General features: G+C 40.1%; 1 protein-coding gene across 3 annotated transcripts in view; it reads right to left on the bottom strand.

Annotated features, from left to right (window-relative positions):
• The window catches only part of CSNK1G2 (casein kinase 1 gamma 2), a 936,064-nt gene that overhangs the window by 503,163 nt on the left and 407,841 nt on the right, over positions 1 to 25,060 (bottom strand). For all 3 annotated transcript variants that reach the window (XM_044053978.1, XM_044053977.1, XM_044053976.1), the window contains exons 4-5: positions 21,168 to 21,237; positions 4,496 to 4,644 (exon numbers count right to left, since the gene is read on the bottom strand). In XM_044053978.1, the coding sequence (XP_043909913.1) occupies positions 4,496 to 4,644; positions 21,168 to 21,237 (219 nt within the window). The remainder of the gene's footprint in view (positions 1 to 4,495; positions 4,645 to 21,167; positions 21,238 to 25,060) is intronic.

The raw sequence follows: 25,060 nt of genomic DNA, 5'->3' as shown, positions 1-25,060 counted from the left end.
AACTCTGGTTTGAATTCCTTCTGACTGTGACAAAAATCGAATATAGTCTAGTATAATAACATCACTTTCTAATTTTTACACCATTCCAGAATTCATATCCTTGTTTCCAACTTATTAAAACTATTAACATTTAATGGCAAAACTTTTTTAAAAGTCTTCTGTATTTCTTTTCCTTTCTCCTACTGTTTTACCAACTGAATTGCTTTTAAATATGCTATATTTAATGTCATCATAGTCACTTAAACCTGACTCCTCCTCTTCAATATTTTCTAGATTTAAGTCCACCTTCCCTTTTTCTTTTTGCATTATTTGTTCTCCATCAGTAATGCTATCTTTTTCTACTTCCGATTTCTTTTCTTTAACATTCTCCTTTTTACCTTGTTCTTCTACTTCTTCTGTTATATCCAACACTGCTACATTTTTTTCTTCTTCACATCCCTCTCAAATATCCATTTTTTTCTATTTAAAGCATATTGGTTCACAGCTTTTTTGCATCATGTTCTATTCCCACCACATGAAAAGCATAGTCTTTTTTTACATTTGCTAATTAAATGTATGTTTTTCCACACAAAACACACATTTTTGGCTGTCCCAAATATTTAACACAGCCTACAACAGCTTCTACATTAATGATGCTTGGAATATGTACAATGCTATCATTTTCCAGTTTCAATATCACATTGCAGTCCAAGCTCCAGTCCATAAACCTCTACTGTCATACTTCTGACACATTCAAAACGTCATTACACAAATATAATAAATGCTTTTTTTAAAGTCTTTTTCCACTTCAGTTCTGAATTATTTTTTGTTTCTCTAAAAGAGGGCTTAAATGCATACATACAAGTTCTATGGTGCACAGTTTTTCTTTTTTCATATTCTTCAACAAATCTTTCCATTATCTGCCCAGTCTTGGAAATGCCATAATTTTTGTTCTTTTTAACATGAATAAATGCTCTTACCTCATTAGCTTTGATTCCAAGTGACTTAACTTCACCCCATACCTTATATCTGTCCATTTCTGTCTCTTCCTTCTGTTCAACCCACACTTTAAGCACTTTCTTCAATCTTACTCCATTCTCCTCTTTCTTGCCACACATCTCTTCTTTGACCATCTCAGAGTAGGACTTTTTTTTCCACCTTCATTCTGCTGTATTTCTTCCTTCTGTATCCTACTCATTTGTTCTCCTTAAGACAAGTCTTTGCCATCTTCCAGCTCAATTTAATCAGCCATACCCAATAATATACCATCCCGCAACATAATCTTGTGTTGCAACTTGGACTCTAACTTCTGCTGGAACATTTTTTTCTGAATCCATCTCCACTGCTTCACTACTGCTCTGAAAAGGCTTGACTGTCTTTTCCTCCATCTCTGATACACCACGTTCAACTATCGCCTTTTCTTCCACCTCAGACTTATCCAACTGACTCAACATATCTTCTGTTCGAATAACAGCACCAAAAGCTTGGTTTCCCCTACCATTTTCATTTTTGGTCTCCATTTTTGCTTTCCTTGCCTTCCTGCTTCTCTGAGCCACATTTGTACGCACCCATAACAGAAGCAGAATGTGCCACACACAAATGCATCCTCCTACAGAATGATTAGGGGAAGTTCCCCAATGCTCTGGTTAAGTTTCCCCTGGTAGTGTAAATACCACCTCGAGTCTTCCATGAAAAAAGAGGCTACTAGCCTACTGGTATTAACCCTGTCAACAAAGGACAAATAAAAACTGTTTTACCTCTAAACTAATAGAGACCCTCTCCTGCATAAAAGTCAAAACCTAAACCGACTTTGCTGAACATCAACAAGAGTCTTCAAGTTTTCTTTTCTAGTTTATTTTCTCCTGCTTTCTCCAGATTTCTTCTTTGTAGATATCCAAGGGCAGTACAGTGACTAGCCAATAACTGAATTTTACCCAAAACTGTCACCTTCCACCAGTCTCTACTTCAGTTTTCATAGGTAGGTACTAGGCTATCGGCCCTGGGACCTATACAAGCCCAGCCAAAAAGGCACCCTGGCTTTTGCCACCCAAGAAAATTATTTTCCTGTGCCACTGTTGAGCAGAGCCACAGAGGTGATCCCCGTGGTGAATTTCCTATTTCCTATCCAATCAAAAATTTTCTTGAAGAGTGCTACAGGTTCATAAAATATTCAGCCCCTGCCAAGTTTCAAACCCAGGACCTTGTCAACTACAGCACAGTGCATTAGCCCACTTGACCACTCAGCTTTTTTTTTTTTCAAACTGGGACAGCTCTAATCAACTTGATCTTCAGAGAACAACTTGGAATTCCCCTCCCTGAATAATCTTGAGTAGAATCTTGCTAGACATTTAGTATCAAAGCTCATCTTTCAAAACTGGTATAAACAGATATTTTTCAGTCGGTCGCTATGCTTATTCCAAAATTAATAAAAAGCTACACCAGGAAATTGGAACAGCTGCATCCAAGTGTTATAAGCCTTCAAGGGACTATAAATGCTTTGCTCTTCAATAAAGACTTCAACTCTGTTTCTACTTCCTCTTTCATCAGTTCATGATCATAAAGTATAAGCTGAAATACGTACTGATCTGTTGATCACATCCTTTTCACCTTTTCTTGATCTTTTCATCGTCATTCAGGATGGATACTCAAGCATCTTTTAACATTCCAGTGTGAGGCTGAAGTTTCTTTTAATTCACTTCATTTTAAGAAAGGTCTTGTCCTTCCTGTAGTATTTTTCTGAGTCAGTTTCCTTGCATGCATAATTGTCGTACTTCTGTTTGTCCCCTTTTGGAAAACGTTGGAAATGTCAGCTAAGTTCAACAACTGCCAGTTCTCCTGCAACTTCAGTTTCTTTATATTTCTCAGCAATACATAAGGTCTTGGTCATCCATTTTGGACATTTCTGATTTTTCCCTTTTTGGTGGGTCAATGTCTTCCTTTAACTTTTATCCAAACAAATACATTTTGCAGACCGTCTTTGAACTCCAGTGGCATATTTTCATGATCATATTTTGCTGTGTACTTGACTGGCTTACTCTTTTTCAGCATCAGTTTGATTTTGCACACTAGCAGCTGAACTACAGAGTCATCTTCTGGTTTTGTTTCAGAGATATTTTTTCATCACTTATTTCCATAAACAATTTGCAAAACAGATTGTGACAAAAATCAAAGTGTATGTCTACACTCACCAAAATGAAAAAGTATCATAAATGAACAAGTCCATCTGTCTTGAAGAGAATTCTGTCAAATGTTTTTACGTAACATAATCAAACCTGCATTTTCTAAACTACTTGGACTACTTCTTTGCTCCTAACTTTTGCTTTCCAGTTGTCCATAAATATCAGTATATTTTATTTACAAGTTCTATCAATTTCAGCACAACTGATAAAAGTCTTCCTTTACTGCAGTAGCTGGTGAAATATAAATCTGAACAGGTTTTCACAGGTAAAGAGATATTAAAGTGCTCACCGACTGCACTGCATTTAATTAAAGTTCTTACAAGATTCCTGTTAATTACACAGTTAACAGCATTTCTGTGTTGAATTTAATTTCAATAATAGTCTACCATATGTTAATCAGATTCAAAGTGGCTGATGCCAGTCCATTTAAGTTCACTGATGTTCAAAAATTGAGCTGCTGGTGTTGCACTTCATTCTTTGCTATAACCTGCTTTTTCCGGGTTCTTATGCTTCATGTTCTAATATGCAAGACTTATCTGCAATTTCACATCCACATTTTAAACACAGCATTATCAGCAGTTAGCTGTCCCACAGGTTTTGCTCCAACCATGCCATATATACCGGCTTTACTATAAAGATTCTTCTGGTATTTCCCAGTATCTGATTAAGTACCTTCTGACCCAAGGGGGTCAACAGTACATCATAAATGTCATTAGGTTCCCTTAATGGAGTTACAAAAGCACATCATCCAAAGGTCCACTAAGTGTGAGAAGAAAATGGGTCAAATGTATCCATTTCTTGTTAACACTAGTTATTTATTACATAAAATATAAAGCATATATGTGACAGGGGCTCCAAAAGAGTGTCAGTCGAGCTATGTAAATTTGCTTCATAGTGTGGAATAATTAAGCCATGACTATGATCCAGACACACTGAATTTATTTAGTGGCCCCAAGCAATGGAGGAGAGGAGGAGTCGACCGGGGGGACAGTGAATGGAAATACTGGCTTGTTCATCCTAGGGAAGAACAGAGGCAGGCTGTTCAAGGGGGGATTGAATTGGGCAAGCAATTATGAGAAGGCTGATGACTAGCATGCATGAAAGATAAAAGCCTTAAAAAAAGGTTTGCAAGCACCATCACAATTTTGCTCCTCCACTGCACAGTTAGGATCATCTTTCCAATGACTACAACATTAAGATAGACTGAAGATACCAGAGTTCAGTGAAGTGCCCACATTTTTACTAACCGCCCACTCCACCCCATGTTCATGCAACTTCTCTGTCTTGAATGAACATTTTGATGAAATAACAAAAATCATCACCTTGGTAATACTTACCAGCTGTATTGCTATCATTAATACAGTTTTCAAAGTAAACATTCGATCACACAGGTCAAAGAGATCCTCCAAGCTGGGTCCCAGTAACTCCAAAACCATAGCATTGTACTTTCCGCAAGGGCCAAAGTAGTAAACCTGAGGAATTCCCTCTGAAAAAGACAAAGGGGAGGACAAGCAAGAAAGAGGATACACAATTTAAGTACCACAGTTTCATCTTCATATTACAAACATGCAGAATTCAATTCCAAATGCATTAAGATATTTCTCGATTAACTGAAAACAAAATAGTTGTGTTCTAGTCAAGACGTATAACTGTGTATGAGTACTTATAACCATAGGTGCTTCAACAATATGATTATTGCTGCAGTACATTCATTACATACAAGATTTTGCCACAGGTGGATGTTGAGCTTCAAGACAGATTTCAAGATCAGTTGTAGTGTAACCTGGCACCTGGTCTACTTTTAAGCTGATGATATAAGCTGGAAACTCATCTGTAGAGAAAGTAACCCATGGCATGGGTAACTGTCTTTTGGAAAGGGAAGCCATTAAGTGCATCTGAACCTCTACCACAACACACAGGAGTCGTCCTCAGAATTTCTAAACACATCAGAAGAAAAAATTAAAACTGCACCAAAGCTAACCCCCCAAGACACCCACACCAAGACAAAAGCATAGAGGAAAGGGACTAGTCTATCTAAAAATATGAATGTGCAACCCTTTCATCATTTTGAACATTTAAAAAAACAATAAATAAATAAATAAAAATTCACACAGACATGCGCACAAGTACAAATGTAAAAATAATTACTTATACAAAATAAATGAAATGTGTGTAACTGAATTATAACTTGGTAGGGAGTCAATCACATCCAAAGGAAAACAGGACACGAGAGCAGTTGCAGAACACCTACTACCACAGTAAGCATCCTCATACAGTTATACTATGTTCAACACAAGCACTTCTGGTGCAGTGAACTCATTACATTTGGCAGATTTTCAAGTACTGAGAAGCCGCCCCCTGGCTCCAGACATGAAAGGATGGCTTTAGTATGCTTTTCAGAGTGGCAAAGACAACTTTGCTCCTAAACTGAATTTTCAACTTGTAACACTTGAAAAAAATGTGAAGAGACCACTTTGCTGTCTTGTACATGCTCTGTGCCGATACAATTTGTGAAGAAGGCTGCAGATGTGGCAGTTACACTTGTGGAGTGAGATTAGCTGGAGTCTTACAGTGATCATAACAGGTGGTAATAGTTTGCAAGCTGGTTACAGACAGACACTGAATACTGCTCTAACTTGCTGTCCTGGCACAGAAATAAGAGCTGGTTAGCAAATCTAAAATTTTTAATCCTCTTAGTTTGACAACTCAGCTGCATTTGAGCATCCATAGTGTACATTCTCCTCCCCTGTTCTGAAAATTGGAAAAGAAAGCAAACAATTAATTGAGCATCTCAAAGACCGCATTAAGCATAAAAGGGAGGTTTGGTCCTGAGTAGAATTCTACCCTTGATGAAAACTGCATAGCACTCTTTAGAAATCAGAGTGAGATTCTTTTAGTTGAGGCGACAGCAAAGAATAGCAGGGTGTTTCAGGACAGGAACTTTTGATCTGCAGAACTGGCAGGCCCAGTTGAAAGCAGAACAACTGGATCAAAGAAACTAGAAGGCAAGCAAGTCCGAAAGCCTTGCGTACTTTGCTTTGATCAACATGCAGGGAGAATTTACTCTACAGATGTGGCAACATCCAGGTAATGAATTTGTCACTCTAATATATTTTCTCTCTCCTCAGCTGTCAATCAGCTGCCTCCAGGGACCTCTTCTACTTCACAATATGGAACCCAATTAGACTCCACTGGACTAATTCAGACTCATGCATGGGAGAAGGAGCAGCATACTGCTGCTGAGGAATGGCAGCCTAACCTCTAACTCCTTGACAGCACCTGTTTAATGTCAACAGGCATACCAGCATATTGTTCCACCTCCACTGCAACTCAGCCACTGTCCTGCCTCCCTAAAAACATCAACCCTCTGCATGTTACTGGCATCTTTTTGGGATCAACTGTTAACTATGCTCAAGTGTACACCCCCCCTCCCAAAAGATGAGTATGCCCATCCTCCCCTGGGAGTGCCATCAGATCCTAAAGACACTAACTGAACCGGGGTCGCTTGTAGGCTTGCCACCTCTATCTGGTGTTTTTCCGGAATATATGGAATTCAGAATGATTCTCCAGTAGTCCAGAAAGCAGTGTACAAACTCTGGCATTCTATGTACAAATATGAACAGAATGCAGGAGTTCGATAAAAAGCAACTTCTGTCTATTTTTTTATTTTTCAAAAAAAACATTGCTAAAAAGATGTGGTGGAGTCCAAGATACTTCACAACAAAGAAAAAGAGTAACGCTACTTACATTAGGCACGTGAAAATGGACTAAAAGGAATGTTCCGCCCTAATGACGTAGATTTTTACATCATAAAATGGGTGTGGATGTGGGGTGGACATGGGTTGGGCCAGAGAGGAGTAATGGACATAACAGGTGGCATGGCTTCAGTTCGGTTTTCAACAGTGCAAGAAAAGGCAATCCTAGTCGCCTGGGCCACAGTCAGGGCTTCATCAATCTATGACATTGTGCTGGCTAACATGTTTTACTTATATGATGGTGGAGGCTGTTTATCCTGTGAAGATACAAGAGATCCATTAGGGTGGGGTCTCTGATGCGAAGGGATGCCAGGCACAGATTTCAATGCAAAACTCTATACCCAGAGTACAAGGACAGGTCTTTTAGTCTATCCTTGTAGCTTAGGGATTTTAAGCCAACAATCAATTTTCATTAGGAATTTATGGAGGCTTTCTAGCTGCATGTTTCTGACTATGTACATGCTACAGAGGGCACTGCACTCAGTAGCAGAAAAGCAATGACATTCTTGTAAATGAGTAATGCTAAACAAAATGTCCCAACTACTGTTGCAACATGGTGGTCACAGGTAAGAGAAACTAGATCCAAGTGGTAAGATCCTGAACTACAGTGTCCATGTGGAGTGGGGTACTGGGTCTGCTGTAAGTTGTAGATGAGGGATGTTTCCCCAAAAAGAAGAATGCTAGTTTTCTGCATTTAGTTTGAGTCATTTCTCTGTAACTGACAAATCTGTAAGGACTAGTTCTTACTGAAATGCTTCTATGTCAGTGGGGACATGAGACAGATAAGGAGACACAGCATGCAGTCATCAACAAATCTGGTCAGAGACCAGGATTAAAAGCATTTTAATCACAATGGTGAAGTACCAAGATGGACAAATGCATAACAATTTAGATATCTGGTGTAGGACACCATTCAGGACCACCTTAATGGCAAGATTAAAAGAACTGTACGAGTCCAGAGGCATGAAGGCTGAAAACGTAAAGAAAAACATCTTGACAGAAACACCGGGTAATTCCTGATCAAATGGCTCAGAAAGATACTGCAACATCCGGGGGATTACTGAGGTACCTGCTGCACCAAACTGAGTATCTTTTCTCTCTCTCCAAGTAGGACTCTTAGTGTGAAGTTTCCTTGCCTCTCACAACACATGGACCTCTGTTGAGGAAAACACATAATTGTGTGGCAGTAACCTGACAATGTTCATGCTTTTCAACAGAGACTTTTTAGGGTGGGATACATCAAACAGTTGATCCCCATCCCCTACCCTCCAAACATATCATGCCCAGAAAAGGAGGAAAAGTACAGTTATGTAGGCAGCTTACCATAACAATACATGTTTGAATGTAGTCACTGTTACACTCATCACTTTAGGGAATACTGCCACAAGCTGTGGTCCAATGTCTTGCATTACTTTAACAGGTGGGTGCTATTCCACCACAGCCAGGCTGGCATCAACTTACCTTAGACTCTTCACATACTTGGTATGCAGGTGGTGTCCACCAATATTGCCTTTAGTGCTTTCATACTCCTCTTTTGGTCAATGCCAGTCTAGATTCTAGTTCTTAGCACCTGAAAACCCAAGAGCAGTAGTCTGAGACATGGTATATCCAGCCCTCTTTAGTGACTTGAACAGTAAGAACCAACATACCAGGGGTTGTACAAGAAAGCACACACATTTGTAGAAAGAGGGGGAAGGGGCACAGGTACCAAACCTGACCCCGTAGAGCCACAGTAAGAGTGAGGAAGGAAGGAGAAAAGTAAGACAGCATGAATGACCCACAAAAACAGGTCCTATAATGTTAAGTTACCTACACAACTGTATTATGGTCTTCATGTAGATCACTGTTGCAGTCTCTGTAAGGAAAATTCCCAAAGTTGTCCCCCCCCCCCCCCCCCAAAGAAGTAGGGAGGTGGATTACTGCAGAGAAAGGAAGGAGGTCATGCCATTCTGGACAGCAGAGGTGAACCCTGCTTTTGCACTGGAATCCACATCTAGCTTGCACTGCTTTCAGATGGCGTGAACCAAAGACCACGTAGCTACTAAGATACCCAGACAGTAATCTTTTTCTGGAAAGCAATAGTGGTTGCTGTTCCCCCAAGTAGAATGGGGTATGAGCCTTGCTTATTAATGCCTTCACATTGGCTTTGCAACAAAATAATGCACTGCGCTCTCCATACGGAGATAGTCTGCTTGGAACTAGCGCTAAGCTTGCTCTCGGCAAAGGAGACAAACAGCGGTTCCAATATCCTGATGGCCTTGGCTCTGTCAAGGTAACAAATGTCTGTGAAAGACAAATAAATGCAACAATGTTCACACACTAGTCTAAGGAAAAGGGAAAAAAACTGGTAGTCTGACAGCCTGACAGAGTTAGTTCTGTAACCCTCAAACACAAATGAGGGGTTAATTGTGTAAAGTCACACAGTCTTTATGGAACATATGGGTTTTGAACATTAAGTTCTGATACTGTCCTCACAGAGATGACTGCAATAAGGAATACTGTAGTATAAAATTACATGCCCTAGAAAAAACATACCCACTTTTTAATGTCACTTTCTAACAATTATTTACATTACCTCAGTGCTCATCCCACTTACAGGAAAAACAGTCTCAGAAGGTCAGATGAGCTGTCTAGACTGACCACCTTCAGTAAATTTTCCAAAGGGAGCAATGATATTTCATTATTTAGTAGTAAGGTTTTGATTTAGGCCTACTGGTTAAGACTGCTGAGGAGATTAAGCAGAACAGAGACAGTTTCCTCCCATTTTGGTGCAGATTATACGTTAGAAGAACAGTAATGATGGTAAATACTATAATATGTTTATTTTGCAGGTGACTGTTGATAACAGTAGCATTAGAAATATCAGACACAAATGAAAAATTTTCCAAGAGAATCCTAATGTGTAAACAGCAGTGGGTCCCTCCCCCAAATTTGTGTGTAAAAAATCTAAGTGCATTAAGCATTGGCTGCAGAATGCAAACACTAGGGTGCCTTTGCCACTCGCACATAAAGTGGGTATGTTTAGGTGTGGTTTGTGCAGGGCATGTAATTTTATACTCAAAAGCTCTGTCATGGTTTAGTCTCATATGGACAGAACCATTAAAATTACAGAGCATTATAACTCATGTTATTTTGTACTGCATTATACTTGTGTGCTGTGAATTCAGTACTTTTTAATTTTTTTTTCAGTCTATTTGCCTCAATTTAATTGTTCATTGTTTCTGACTGGCCAGTTTGCATTATAAAGTTGTCTTCTAGTCAGCTGTTCAGTTTTCTGATGAACTCTCTTGTGGATGAATGCGCTCAAAAAAAAAATAGTTCCTGTAAGAAGATTCCGTTTTCCTGTGGTGCCTATTTGTGGATGTTTTCATTGTTTAGATATGGAAACACATGGAATCCTTGCAGTCTCAAGTGAGCTGCTACTACTGCCATACATTTGGTGAACATCCTGGGAACTGTGTTGAGACACAAGGGGAAAATTCTGAACTGGTAATAACTGGCTTCCAGCCAGAAGTGTAAATACCTTCTGGATCATCTGTTCATCTTATTGTGACAGTAGTATCCTGAAGGTTTATTGAGCACATCCAGTTGTCCTTGGCCAGAAAAGGGAGAATGGACTGAAGATTGACCATCTGAAACCTGGTGTGTCAAACTGACTTTGTTTAGGTTGCTGAAATCCAAAATTGGTCTCCAGTCCCCTGTCTTCTTTGACACTAAAGAACCTTGAGTAACTTCTGGATTCTATCTATTCTGGCTGACTCTAGCTGCTTTTGTATTTGAATTGCTGCTTCTTCCCTCTCACTGGGTGGAACATTGGGGATCTTTCCTGAGATTGGAGGTGGAAGGAAAATCTGTATTATACAACCTCTGGAAATAATCCTCTGCACCCAAGTATCCTTTATGCCAAGCCAGGCTCTCTGGTGCTGGGATAATCGACCCCCCCCCGATTCCCTCCAGAAGTGGAAAATGGAGTCTCCTTTCAGGAGTGATGGTAAGGTCAGTCAAAGAAAATCTCTGGACCCCAGGTTTTGTGGGCCACCTCTGCTGCGCAGCTGTCAACTATTGGAATTCCCTCCTCTGCACCTGGGGGAGATTCCTCCACGTGTGTCCTGGAAAGGACTCTGGGATTTTCTGAACATCTTCTGACCACCTCACTGACTCCTAGAAAAAGATGCTTGAGTACGTCCATGGCAGATAGGGTCTTAACATCCTTCTCACACCTAGATAATGCACCCTTCACTTTGGGGCCAAACAAAGAAGTGCCGTAAAAAGAAGCATTGACGAATGAAGACTTGAAGGGTTCTGCAAAATCACATAAGCACATCCAGGCATCTCCTAACGTAAATGCCTGAACCTGCTGCCCTTAATGTTCCTTCAGCTACATAGGAAATGAGCCTCATGGAAGAATTCGAAACAGATTGCAGGGTAGCCAACTGAGAAGTCATGGATGGTTGGACCTCTGCAGAAACAGATCCTGAGAGGGTATTTGAGAGTTCCCTAATAAAATTCATGTGTAATCTTGTAAAATGTGCCAGATAATTCAGAAACCTTAAGGTGAAGGTCACAGAAGCATAGACAACCTTCCCAAACCTGACCATTGCCGTAGACTCCCTGTTAGGGGGATGAACAGTGGAACTCTCCTCAGCAAGCTCCTTTTTGGTGGTTGCCACCATGACCATGGCTTCAACTGGTACCCGTTTTCCCCAAAACTGCTTATCGAAGGTGGTGCCATAATCTTGCCCAGTCTCCTAGGTACAGGTTCAACTGTGCTGGGTACCTTCCACGCCCACCCAAGAGACTAACTCAATAAGCTCGTCTGTGGGCAGAGTAATCCAGGAGGTAGACAGGCCAGTAACGAAAGCCTCCAACAAAACAGACTCCTTGGATTAAGGGTTTCAGGGTGTCCATGTTTTAGGATCTCAAGGATGTCTCCAAATAGGACATCTTTAGGTGGTGATCGTGAGGACCCTTCACCAAAGTCCATATCTTCAGTGACCAGCTCCTCTGAGTCCAAGTGCTTCATCTTACATGTCTTCTTCCTAGGGACCTCCTCAGTGGGATGCTCTAGGAAGGTATCGGAAGAAATTGAGATATCCTGCTTGGAAGCCTCAGGGTCTCAGACTGGCTGCTCTGTGGTAAAGAGTGATGACGCTCTGAGCACACAGACATCAAGGTAGAAGGCTGAAGATCCGAGGGGGTTGGATCCTTCCGGTCGGCCGAGGCAGACAAAACCCTCTTCACAGTCTGAAAGGCAGACCACCCCAGAGAAAGAGAAGACCCCGGATCCAAAAAGACAAGCTTTTGGACCTCTGACCTTCCCTGCTCTGAAAGCAATCTCCCCAAGGTGGAAGCTGCAGCAGAGCTATCCAGTGCTGAGGCTCCGAGGCGCAGAGTTAGCTCTGATAACTTTGGAGTAGACTCCAACATCTTGGATCAGACAGGGAAGCATCGGCTCCAAGAGCTCTCCAGATCCAACTGAACTGGAGCACTCAGTAAGCTTTGGATCCAAAGATATTGCTTTTTTTGGATTTTTAACCAGATGGAACAAGTTAGCTCTGATACAGGGACTCAGACAGTAGAAGGAATCCGAAGAGGAACTTGTAGTGGGGGCGTGGTCAAAAAACAGACCTCCTGACCTGAAGGGGTAGGAGCTGGTAAAACACCAATCTGACTATGTGTCGAGAGGATCTTCCACACCACTCTTTCCACATCCTCCTCTGTCAAACTTTTGAAAGAGCGAGTGGAAACAATAGAGAGGAAACTGGGTTGGTGATACTCTAAGAAAGGTGAGAGCACTAGATCCACATATGGTGAGTATCTTGTTATGGATAGTTGAATAAAACTTGAACCAGTAGACCTGGAAGTAGTCAAATTCGAGAAAGTCAGATCCATCGATTTTTTCTTTTTTGGATCCAAGGGTGAGGTCAGATCCATCTTGACTCTTTTTTTGGATGGCTCCTAAACCATGGAATATGTAGAAGATTTGGAGAGGTTTTCAACGGTTTAGTTTTGGGAGATTGACCTCTAGGTTTAGCCTCTCCAAAGGAAGAAGGTAATAAGCCTTTTAACTTAAACTTGTTTTTCCATTCTACAAGCACCCAAGGGTTGAATCCATGGGACATGAACAATCTTCCTGAAGATGTAATGGCCGCAGGCAGTACACACACATGCACAGTGTGTGCATCAGACATGGGAAGTTTGTGCCCACACTTCATGCATTTAAGCCCAGCGGGGCCTTTTTCCGCCATAGCAAAAAAACATATTTAAAAAGGCAAAATTTAAGAAAGAGTAGATTTTTTTATCAGAAGAGCAAGAAAAACAAATATAAAAACTACTAGCAATGGTAGTAAAAAGAGACTACACCAACTGTAAAAAGAAAGTAAATACTAAACAATTGTACTTAAGAGGTATGCCACTGTAAGATAGTATTTCCTCCCCTTTTTTGGGCTAGCAATAGTATCCTGAAAAGTACTAACTGCACGATCCAGTAAGGGATGGGAAAATCTAAGAATTTAAGAGAAATTAGAAAAATATCTACATTTGAAAATTGTAACACTTTTCTGACCAACGCTCGAGAGCTATAGTCAACCATGTCTATAGCATAAAGCGGCAAATGAGATCTGGGGTAACTTAGGGTTGATGCATAATGAGTAAGGGAGACGCTCCAGAGTTTTTTGATGCCACAAATGTTAGCAACAGCCAAGCTGGATCCGATGGATCATATTCAAACCCATCAGTTGAGGATAAAATAACATCAAATTATGTTTTCGCATGGAACTTAGTTAAGGTTCTTACTTCCATCCACATTACAGTTTAAATATAAAAATCCTAACTTCACATTTCAATCACAAAGGGCAATGGAAAATGAACCAAAAGGCATTAGTTTATTTAAAATAAGCCATGGACATACATTTGCCCAGGCATGGATGAAATTCCATATTCATGGACTTTTTACTTTTGTTATGCTATTCTGTTTTACCTATTTTTTTCAAAATAAATACCGATAACAGATATACACGGATTCCCCAATAAGTGCTCGCTCACCTTCAAATGACTAAAGGAAGAAAACGTCTCTCTCCTTTGTAAAAAAAAATGCTGCTGTTTATTTCCAAACAAGAATAAAAACAGTTGTATATCCACAATTATCCCAAACTGATGAAACAGTGGTTAAGCGCGTTCACCCATATAACGGGCTTCTGCAGAACACTGTATAACAATTTTATACACCTTAAATAGATTTTTTGGCGCCAAACATTTTTCAAAATCTTAAAGGGATAATACCCTATTATTGTATCCACCGTAAACATTAACTTGCATATACTAAACCAAATACAATCTACTGATGTTAAAATACTACTGAAATGATAGTGATATTAAACAAATTTCCATCTAAACTACAACTCTTTTAACAAGTTAAAAATTCTTGTTATAACATCTGAGACCGATAATGTAACTGGTGGTGTATATTGATGTCATCGTCACCACCAAATGCATTAAACAATTCCTCCCCATTAATGTCATATCAAAAACATAATAAAAAACGTAGGGCTGGATTCACGATGGCTTGCACGGAGTCTAAGAGTAGAGTAAGACTCCATGCAGCCATCATGTCCGATGAGCGATCCAGGAACAGCCTGCAGGGGTGTGCAAGAGAGGTCCTAACACATCTCTTACACGGACAGGGCCGAGACATGCAAATTACCTCAACTGCAGCTGAAAGGCATGCAAATGAGGTAGATTTTAGATTCAGGAAACCCGAACCTGTCCGAGTAAGAGTAGTGTTATCTGCAGAAAAGTACTTAGTTGACAACTGAGTACCATTCTGTAAATAGCAAAACGGAGCCATGACAGCTCGAAATAAAGGTTGCATCCAGTAGAGGAAGCATGCCAATGGCCAAATATATGGCCATTGGCAATGTTTCCTGATGCAAAATGAAAAAAAAATTAATTTTCTTTGTCCGATTTCCGATGTTTAAGCGTAGCGCAGCGTTGCACTAAAGGGCTGTGCTCTAAAAACCAGAAAACTAATAATAAAAATCCACAAATGTGGATTTCATGTGAATTTGTAATGTACAATGCAAGGCAATGGCAGGCTGAAGACAACATGGCTATCGAGTAGGGGTTGCTAAGGGGGGAACCCAGTCTAAGAGATGTAACCAAGCATTAGCAGGCAATCCTATGCAAATGAGGGTAAGGATAGTGAATCCCAAGTCTACATAACAAATGAGCACAGTCAGTGGAGTGTAAGACTAGGATAAGGGGAGTAACAGTAGGATATAGGTGACATCATAAGGGGGGTATGTATGAAAGAAGCTAATCTCATTGGAGCAGAGTGGCATGTGTTAGTTGTCACTTGCTCATCACTGGAAGAGGTGTCAGTAGGTATCCTAGCTAAAGTCAAGAAATAGAAGGTGCACACTGTGTCCGCCCCCCTGAGGGAATGGAAAGGGAAAAGGAAGCACAACAAACAGTAGGAAGTTAACCAGGGAAAGTCAGCAGCGCTAGCAGGTGGACATAATCAGAATCAGGCAATCACACAGGCAGTACACAAACCCAGCCCAGCCTAGCACTTAAAACTCTGAAAACAACAGCCCATTATGTTTCTGTCAAGAGACACTGCAACACTGGAGTTAACTAAGAGAAGTGAATACTTAAAAAGCTTAACTGACAAAAAAAATGTTAGTGGCTGCAGTTGCAAGCAGTGTCTACTGTTATTAATATCAGTATTCATTGTGTAATACCCCACCTCTATACATGACGGCAATACTTTCTAGAGGGAGTGAGACTGACACAGCTAACATACATTGCACAATCATGAACTTGCATAGAACATATTTAAGAGCTATGGCGTCTGCCCCACTCAGATATGCTAGTGTTTGTAGTGATATGCTAGTGTTTGTAGTGCCCTGATACTGTGTGTGGTTTGTAAAGTGCCTCTGTAACGTTATTGTTTGCTAGAATGACTGCTTCTCTTATCACTGTCATGTAATGCAATTCCACAACACTGGCTGTTAAGGATTCACAGAACAGGCTTTGCCTAATGGCCTTTCTATTATTCCTTTACATTCCTTCATTGTAAGGAATGATATATTTATTACATCATCAAATTATTTTATATCTGCTGTGGCTTAGTAATAATTCATGCAGTCTAGTGTGTCCAAGGTCTGGGGTTCGAGACTGAGAGGGATGTTTTATTTTGTAGATGAGCAGACTACAAGCCCTTTAGCTACAGGTAAAACGTTGAATAAATCAACTATGGTAGTGGAACTCAGTCAGCAACATTCTGAAAAGTTACACTGGGCATGCTCACACACATAGGCCATGTCAGAGTATAGCAATGGTCCATACCTATCAGGCAGTTACAGGTGTCAACCCAGGAACCACACACTATCCAGCAATCTGGCCTGTGCACATAGCTATATGACAATAGACACATATACAATATAGTCGAACCTTGTCATAATCACATATTTGCTGCAGATACCCAAGTTGTTCATAGAAAGTGGGGAAACGAACACGATAAACACCTGCAAAGGGTATCATCAATAAACAGGTGTGAATCCTGAACATTATCATAGGTGCAGAGTCTGATCCTAGGCTATCTGCCCTAGGGCATGTACACACCTAGACAGTGTGTCTGGCATGTGCAACCTGTCCAAGTTGAATACTGTGCATGTGAAAAGTAGGTCACACAAGATAGCCCATATATGTACAGTCCATTGTGCATCTGTGTAGCAGGGACACAAAAGATATCCCATGGCCAAACATACAATCACCCATACACCTGTCCAGCTGACTCACACAGAGCTATAGGACACCTTCCACCACACATGGCTCATTCCTGCAATTACTGCAGACATTACCATGACCAGTCAGAAGATATCTGCAACCTACAAATGTGGCAGGTGAAAAGGAAACACCCAGTAAAGCATATAGTGCACCGTGTTAATGCCTGTCTTTGTAGTATCATAACATAGGTAGGGGTTTGAAACCTGCAAATGCTGTGTGTGTGTGTGTGTGTGTGTGTGTGTGTGTGTGTGTGTGTGTGTGTGTGTGTGTGTGTGTGTCACATCCTTTGAGAGAAGTGGCCTTTTTGTAGACTGTAGACATAATGAAGGAGCTACATTCTTCTTTGGAAAGTCTGGTGATGTCAGCATCCTACAAGTATAGCAGGTGGAGACAAATGCCCAGTAAAGCATAAAGCGCACCATGTTAATGCCAGTCTCTGTAGTATCATAACATAGTTAGGTAGGGGTTTGAAACCTGCAAATGCTGAATGTGTGTGTGTGTGTGTGTGTGTGTGTGTGTGTGTGTGTGTGTGTGTGTGTGTGTATGGGGGTGTTGTGTATGTGTATCCCATCCTTTGAGAGGAGTGGCCTTTTTGTAGACTGTAGACACAATGAAGGAGTTACTGGTGATGTCAGCATCCTACAAGTATAGCAGGTGTAGAAAAATGCACAGTAAAGCATATAGTGTGCCGTGTTAATGCATGTCTCTGTAGTAGTATAACATATGTAGATAGGGGTTTGAATCCTGTAAGTGCTGGCTGTGTGTGTGTGTGTGTGTGTGTGTGTGTGTGTGTGTGTGTGTGTGTGTGTGTGTGTGTGCAATTCTGTTTGAAAGGAGTGGCCTTTTTGAAGACTGGGAAAACGCACTAAAGATGTATATTCCCTCTTTGGAAAGACTGATGATGTCACACCCTAAAAATACAGATGGAGAAGGGAAGCCACCCAGTAAATAGCACACTGTGCTAATGCGTCTCTCTCTAGTGTCATAACATACTTAGGCAGGGGTTTGAATCCAGTAAGTGCTGACTCTGTGTGTGCCACTCTGGGACAATGCGGTGTGGTGGTTTTGCTTTTACTATGTTATGACAAATTATGATTACAACAGTAAGTGCATTGCACACATCAGGTATCTGCGTGGCAAATATATATGTGTACATGTTCCCTTAATCAGTACATAGGTGTGAAGCCTGCATACTATATGAATACATTTGTTGCCATTGACAGGTTGTGCCGCTGTTTCTCAAATCATAGGTCACATATGTATGTATGTGACAGGGCCATCCACTGTTGTGATCCGTGGCCAGGGTCATCTGTGCCACACACACCCATGACAGTTACTTAACAGTAGTGTGAGTGAGGGTATATGCCTGGGGTATATGTCAGACATGTTCATACACAACAACGACTGACAATAATAGACGGTCTTTATAGGTGTACAACCGTCTTGTGGATATGCATCCAGGCCTCTAATGTCTCATGTGACACACCTTGGAACTCTACAATACCTATGGATATGTAGATACCAAGGGACACATGACATAACATGAGGCTGTATGTACACATTGGTACCCAACATACATGTTGAGGGCTACCACCTATGTGGTACTGACGGGATAGTAAGTATAGTACATGTGGATGACTATGTCATAGTCAGCTTACTGTTATACAGCATGTATCAGATGACAGGCATCTGTCTGCATGATACCCTTGTGTAGGATATGTGTCCCTACAGTGCCCTGGTTGGTGGGGCGCGGACAGCCGCACATACACATTGCACTGGATAAAGCGCTGCTAAACTTTGGGCAACCTTATTTAGCTGGGTAAAGCACTGCTTAAATCTGGAGCCTTTAAAATATATATTTTCTTCAATAATAAACTGGCCATTTCACTGCTTTTTATAATATTTTAATCATATATGTCAGGTATTATTTCATATACTGATTTAGAACATAAAAAAAATAAGAAGGGTAGTGGTGGGACTCCAACCTTGAATGGCTACTCTTTGGGCTAACGCCCTACCATTACACTACTGTTACTTGGCAGAATTTGAATAATTTGTTCTTGTATGCTATTCGCTGTCACAATTGCTAACTGTGGTTAGGCAATGGGCACACACGCGCAAATACGGGCAGCCATACCTCTCAACTGTACAGATTTTCGCAGAATGTCCAAATTTTTGCCTTATATTTTTGGTCCATTTTTCATAACATTGTGGCTTTCTGGCAAATTATTAAAGATTGAAGTTAGAAAATAATGACAGACATTTGAGTTTTAGACTTCATATCATACAGAACATGCATACTAATGCAAAACCTGTTATTCTATCAACTTTCTAATTTGTAAGAGCAATATTTAAAACATGTCCCTATTTGTACCAGTTTTTTTTAATGGCTTTGTCTAGATTTCTTATTCTAAGAGGTCGAGAGGTATGCAGGCAGCTATATCATGGATTAAACATAAAAAAATTAATATTTTACGTTTTATAATTTTGATTGAGGTTTCCAGTGTCAGGGAGTGTGCTGTTGGGTGCAAGTACATTTGAGCGACCTTGCTCTTGTGTGCTGACATTGTGGTTTGTAACAACTTGCAGGGGCGTGACCATTTAGACTGCTCAGCAGTCGGACACGCCCCTGCTTTCATACTCAGTCTGTGTAAGATTTACTGATGAGTCAGCGTGCCCTCATGAATATTCATGGCTCGCTGACGTCATACTGTTCAACTGCAGCCTCCGTGTAAGACTTATTAAGTCTTACACGGAGGATTCGTGAATCCTGCCCATAATAAATGACATTTATCTGCCTCATAATATTGTCTATATTTAAAATCTATATTTGAAAAACCTAATATTTCTAAATAAAGCACTATAAAATACTATAAAGTTCATGTCAGTGTATGTTTCCTATAACATTCCGCTTCTTTTTTTGTTAGCGATCGGACCCAATATATTAATTCTACTGAAATCCACTAACCTATCATAAATAATAAATCAAATATGACTGCTAAATAAAAAATACATTTAAATATATCACTATCATTTCAATAGTATTATAACATCAGTAGATCGTATTTGGTTTAGTATATGCAAGTTAATGTTTACGGTGGACCAGAAAGAATCACCCATCTGCAGCTGAGGCACTTAAAACGTCTACTGAAGTGGCATAGGCTGCATGTTAATTTTCTTCATTTTTGTGGCTAGAAGAAAGAACTGAAGAGCCTGTAGGTTGTTCCATGGTAAAGTCGAAAAAGGTTTCCAATTCCCAGGGAAGTTTGGCAGCACTAGTCACTGATACAGGAAAGTATGAAAAAATTCCTTTTACACCAAAAAACACAATGAAGAGCACTTTAAACACTTACCCGAGCCCCTAAAAGTAAAATAACTTCTACCAAAGAAAAAGTAGTTTTAAATTAGATTTAACAACCTTTTTCATCAAAAGTAAAAAGTAATGCTCCTGTTTAAAACTAAAAGTCAAGTGACAAGTTAATAAAAAAAACTTTTCCCGTCTTAAAATGATCACTTTCACATAAAAAGTTCACTTTTCCCCCCAAAGGGAACTTATCTGCCCAGCAATGAGACAGCGTTGGCATACAGTCAATCCTCAAAAGCCAGTAAGAGGAGGAATCTTTGGCGGCAGAGAAGCTCTGAAGTGTCTGGTGCTCAAACCATTCTTCCTTCAGCACTGCTTGAGCTGATTTAAAGGCACCTTCACGTGCCCAAAGTCCATTAGCTTTGGAGGCCGGCTGGCTGTTCTACCCTTAAGAGAATACAACTCATAAGCTAACATTACCAAAGGAATAACCAATATAATGAACATCTCTTCACTGCTCCCATTCACTGTTTCACTCTTACCCCTACACCCAGCCACTGAAGGCATAGTTATAAGCCAAGCATCTGCTGGATACTGGCAGTCCTCTTCAAGGTCTAATCTGAGGTGCAACTAATGAGATTCTATCAAGAATGAATGGGTAATCAGGCATGGGGGATGAGACTTGGGGGAGGGTTAGTCTGCTTTCATCCAACAAATTTTTTATCTCTGCCTACAATGCATTATCCTTAACTAGATTACTGGTTTGCTTTATTTTCCCTGCTCTGGTCTTCTCAGTTCTGCAGACCCTGAATTAAGGATCAGATTCACAATATAGGTTCATAGGTTAGTAGGTTCATAGGTTAGTACAAGGCTAACTGCCCTTGCGAGCCATTTTAAGCCTAGCCAATTATCCCTTGTGAGAATTGAACCCTGCACCTTGTGCTTGTAAGGCAAACACCTTAACGATTAGGCCACCCTCCCAGTATAAATTACTTTGGCTGCAGTTCCATACAGGACACAAACTTGGTTCACAACCTTCAGCAAGAAAAGGCAATTTATAAAATGCTTTCACTACCCATACATGCCATCAAAGCAAAGTCCAAACATTACATGTTGCAGGTTAAAAATAGATTAGATAGCTGGGGGAGTAGTTTTTCTTACCAGAGTTTCCAAGCTGTTTGTAGAATCTATATTCCAAATGAAGTTGGGGTGCTCTAGATTTTATTGGCTCCTTAAGAAGAAGAAAAATAAATATTAGTCAAAATAAACTAAAGGAAAATGATCGGGCACAAAGTTCTCACAGCAATAAACAAGCTCCCAGGCTCATAATTGCAATTTCCTACTTTTTCCAAAGTTCGCTGAAGTCAGCTAACAAAATACAGGCATGCTTTGGTTCACCACAAAAAGACAAGACACTCTGAAGACTAGATAGATTAGAAAGTGAGGGATACAAAGGACAACGCACTCACTCCTCTTGGACACTGATCAGCTGTTAGTATAGTTAACTAGTAGCTGTTAGTATAGTTAACTAGTAGAGCAAGTGAGCATAAAAGTAGAGTCCGTCCCAGTGGTTTACCTGCTTACCATCAATCAATGTAGACACAATAAGCAGAGAATTTCTTAAATCAACATGTGGCTTTATACAGCTATTTAGTATAGGTTTGCCTTACAAAAAGGCTGATGAATAAAAGCACACTCCTGCAATAAAACCGCAAATTAAAAAACAATGGGATAAGGCATATTGTCCATACTACTAACAGTCAAAGAAAAATTAGCAACAGAAGTGTTGAAGAACAGCTGGGAAGGAAAGGAAGGCATAGCCAAAAGTGTCAAGAGGCAAATATTACAAATGCAACCCTAGAACACACTGGGTAGCAAGGCAAGTGACTGCCATAACATTAAGCATCTCCAGGTTTGTTACTTAGGCCAATATGCATATTCGCAAGTGGTAACAGACAGACAAGTCTACACCTAATGGTGTGTGGGGTGCAGACATGGCCAGTACATAAATAAAACATTAAAAACCAGTACTGTGACCATATCAGGAACCCCTCACTTACAAGTACAAACAATGGGGGACTTCTGGATGCACAGGAGGTCTGTAAGTGAAAGGGAGCCAAAAAATTATTAAAAACTACTGATTCAATTTTTACTATAAACTACTACACACCTTCCTTGGGGTTTTAAAACAGCAACAAAATAAAAAGATTTACAACATGCATCAGTCCTCAAACATTTCAAAAAACAAGTAAATAACAGACATATGCACTTATCAGCTGATCTGTGAGAATTTGAAAGGTCCTTTGAAGGCTTTACCAGTGTTCCAGTGGAAGCAGAGCTGGTATTGTGCGTCTGTATTGGAAAAAAGTGAAGTTTTCCCAATAAAGTGTTTTGTATGTGTTTTAAGTAGCAGGAGGTCTGCCAGTTCTGGTAACCAGACTGCTTGACAGAGTGGTACAACTGGTCAGTCTCAGGGGAGAACAGAATGAAGGGGCACATCCCGTACCTCTCAACTGTCCAAATTTGTGCAGGTGGTCTAGATTTTTGTCTCGATTTGTGGCCTGTTCCTCATAAAATTTTGGTTACCTGGCAAATTAATGGCAAACAACTGAGAACTGAAGTCAGAAAATGACAGACATTTGAGTTTCAGATGTCATACTCCTCAAAAAATGTATCCTAATAGTCTATCAACTTTCTAGGTTTGTAAGAGCAATAGTTAAATTGTCCCTATTTTTGGGTCTATGGCCCCCCACTGTGGTTTTGTCCAGATTTCTTGAAGTGGTTGACAGGTATGGCATATTCTACTGGACAGTGTTTGTAATTAAGTGAGGTGTTCCTCTGAAGTACTGGGTAAAAAAAAATTCCTTTTGTGGCAGTAGAACATCTTTGTCTATAGCGGTTCTTCCTTCAGGAGATTTTTTGGCAGTATTTAAAAACAAGAGTTTATTTCTACATTTTAAGTTACTGATGTGAACGGACACGGTTAATAAGGGAGCAACAGTAATGTCTAAGTGGTAACTGTTTGAAATATCAGAACCCGCTTTTGCGGGTTCCATAATGCTTAGACTTCTTTCGGCTTTTCCTGATCGGGGTTGCCACAGCGGAACAATGGTCTGCAGAATGACTGGCAGTGGAGTTTTACAGTGTCAAGTTGCCATCCTTGCACCCAACCCTCCACAGAAGGCACACACACACACACACACACACACACACACACACACCTTGGGCCACTTTAGAGTATCCAATCCACCTGCAGCATGTTTTTGGAATGTGGAAGGAAGCCAGAGCACCAAGAGGAAACCCATGCGACCACATGGAGGACATGCAGACTCTGCACAGAAGGCACCCCAGTTAAGAAACGAACTGGAGAACCTCTTGCTGTGAGGTGGCAATGCTAACCACTGCACCACCGCAGCCATGCCCTAGAATGCTAAGAGTGAACGAACAAAAAAAGAACTAACCAAATCCAAGATGGACATTTCTCAGAATATTTTCTTTTCTCTGATGTATGGCAATCTTGGAGTTGGTATATATAAGTTCAGGGGGGGGATGTGCAGGGTTGTCTTACTTCCCTGCAAAAAAAAGTTTAAAGGAGAAGAGCAATGTTTTTTCTTAGCTCTTCTCTTTCATTTCAAAAAACAGCTTAAGTGTCAGCACATGGATTTAATAGTGACATTTCAATAAGGAACCTGCTTACGTATCTGAATACAGACACTCACTCAATACTTTGGTGACTGTATGCGCATGGTATAATAAAAGGTATAGGAAGATTAAAGGAATTTAGGTTTTTGCAGTCTCCTAAAAAGTTTCACTTTAGTCCCTCCAGTATCAAAGCAAACTGCTAATTGTGTAGCCAGATAAAAAGCTTATCCTGAATTATTTGAAGACTTTCAAAAACTGCTTTGCGGTGAGAGACAGCTATAAAGAAAACAAGCTCATTACCATGACGAATGTGGCTTCAAAATCTGACTGTTAATAAAAATACTGAAAAGAACAGAACCCAAGAAGATACGCCCTTTGAGACACATGCAGAGATATTCTAAGAGGAAAAACTACTGTTGCCTAGGATAAGAAAAGGTTCCGTTAGAAATGAAGCTAAAGTATAATTTGAATTTGGTGGCCCCAAAGATGAATGCATCTAGAGAAATTAATAGAGCATATGACTTATGCAGTTGAAAGCCTTTGTGAAATTGATGAAAAGTATACTGTCCAAGTAATGTTTACTAGTGCTATATAGAACAGTGCATATTTGAACAGAGCTAATTTGGGTACTTTTTCCTTTAAGGAAATTAGAATGATGAATGGTGAAAATGGTACATAATCAGTGGTTTGCCTGCATACTGTTTCTGAAGTAGCTTATTAAAATGTAGTAGCAGAATTGCCTGTATTGCATTTACAAGCTTACTGAATTTAGGAAATGGAATTAGGATTGCTTCTTTTGGCTTTTGAGGTTTTTATGACAAAGAGATGTTAAACAGATACTTAAGCTAGGAAATTATTCAGGCACAACAAAATTTAATAAACCAAGGGAAAAGAACATTTGCCTCTAGTGAATCATGACTGAGCAGAGTTTCAATAAGCTCTGTTTCTTTATACAAGCTCCTGAGATAGAAAGGAGTAAGGCAGGGTTCAAAAGAGAAAGATGTGGACTTCTGGTATGTGGATTATTCACATAAAGTTCTCTATTATTTAGTTGAAATTTGTTGGAATAAGGTTAAATTAATGATTAAAAAATTACATCCCGGGGCAAAAGGGTTGAGTACCATTAGGTGAATGTCCCTTAAGTGGCAATTAAAAGGGGAAAAAATTTGTTTTCAGAAGATATGAACAATCCGGAAACCCACATGGCAGAGATGGTGCCAGCTGAAGTAACTGGAGGGTCAGAACATCTAGACAACACTGGACATCAAGCAATTAATTTTGGTTGTAATCCTTCTAAAAATACAAAAAGTAAACTCAAAGCTAGAGATGTATAAGGAAAAAGCAGCAAAGAAAGATGTTGAAATTGATAAGGTGCTCTCTACACATTCAAATGACTGCTCAAATGCAGGACA

The sequence above is a fragment of the Protopterus annectens genome, chromosome 13.part0, assembly GCF_019279795.1.
Source record: "Protopterus annectens isolate FY-2018-M chromosome 13.part0, PAN1.0, whole genome shotgun sequence".
NCBI lineage: Eukaryota > Metazoa > Chordata > Ceratodontiformes > Protopteridae > Protopterus > Protopterus annectens.
The sequence above is the reverse complement of the archived record's forward strand: the minus strand, read 5'-3'. Positions and strand labels throughout refer to the sequence as shown.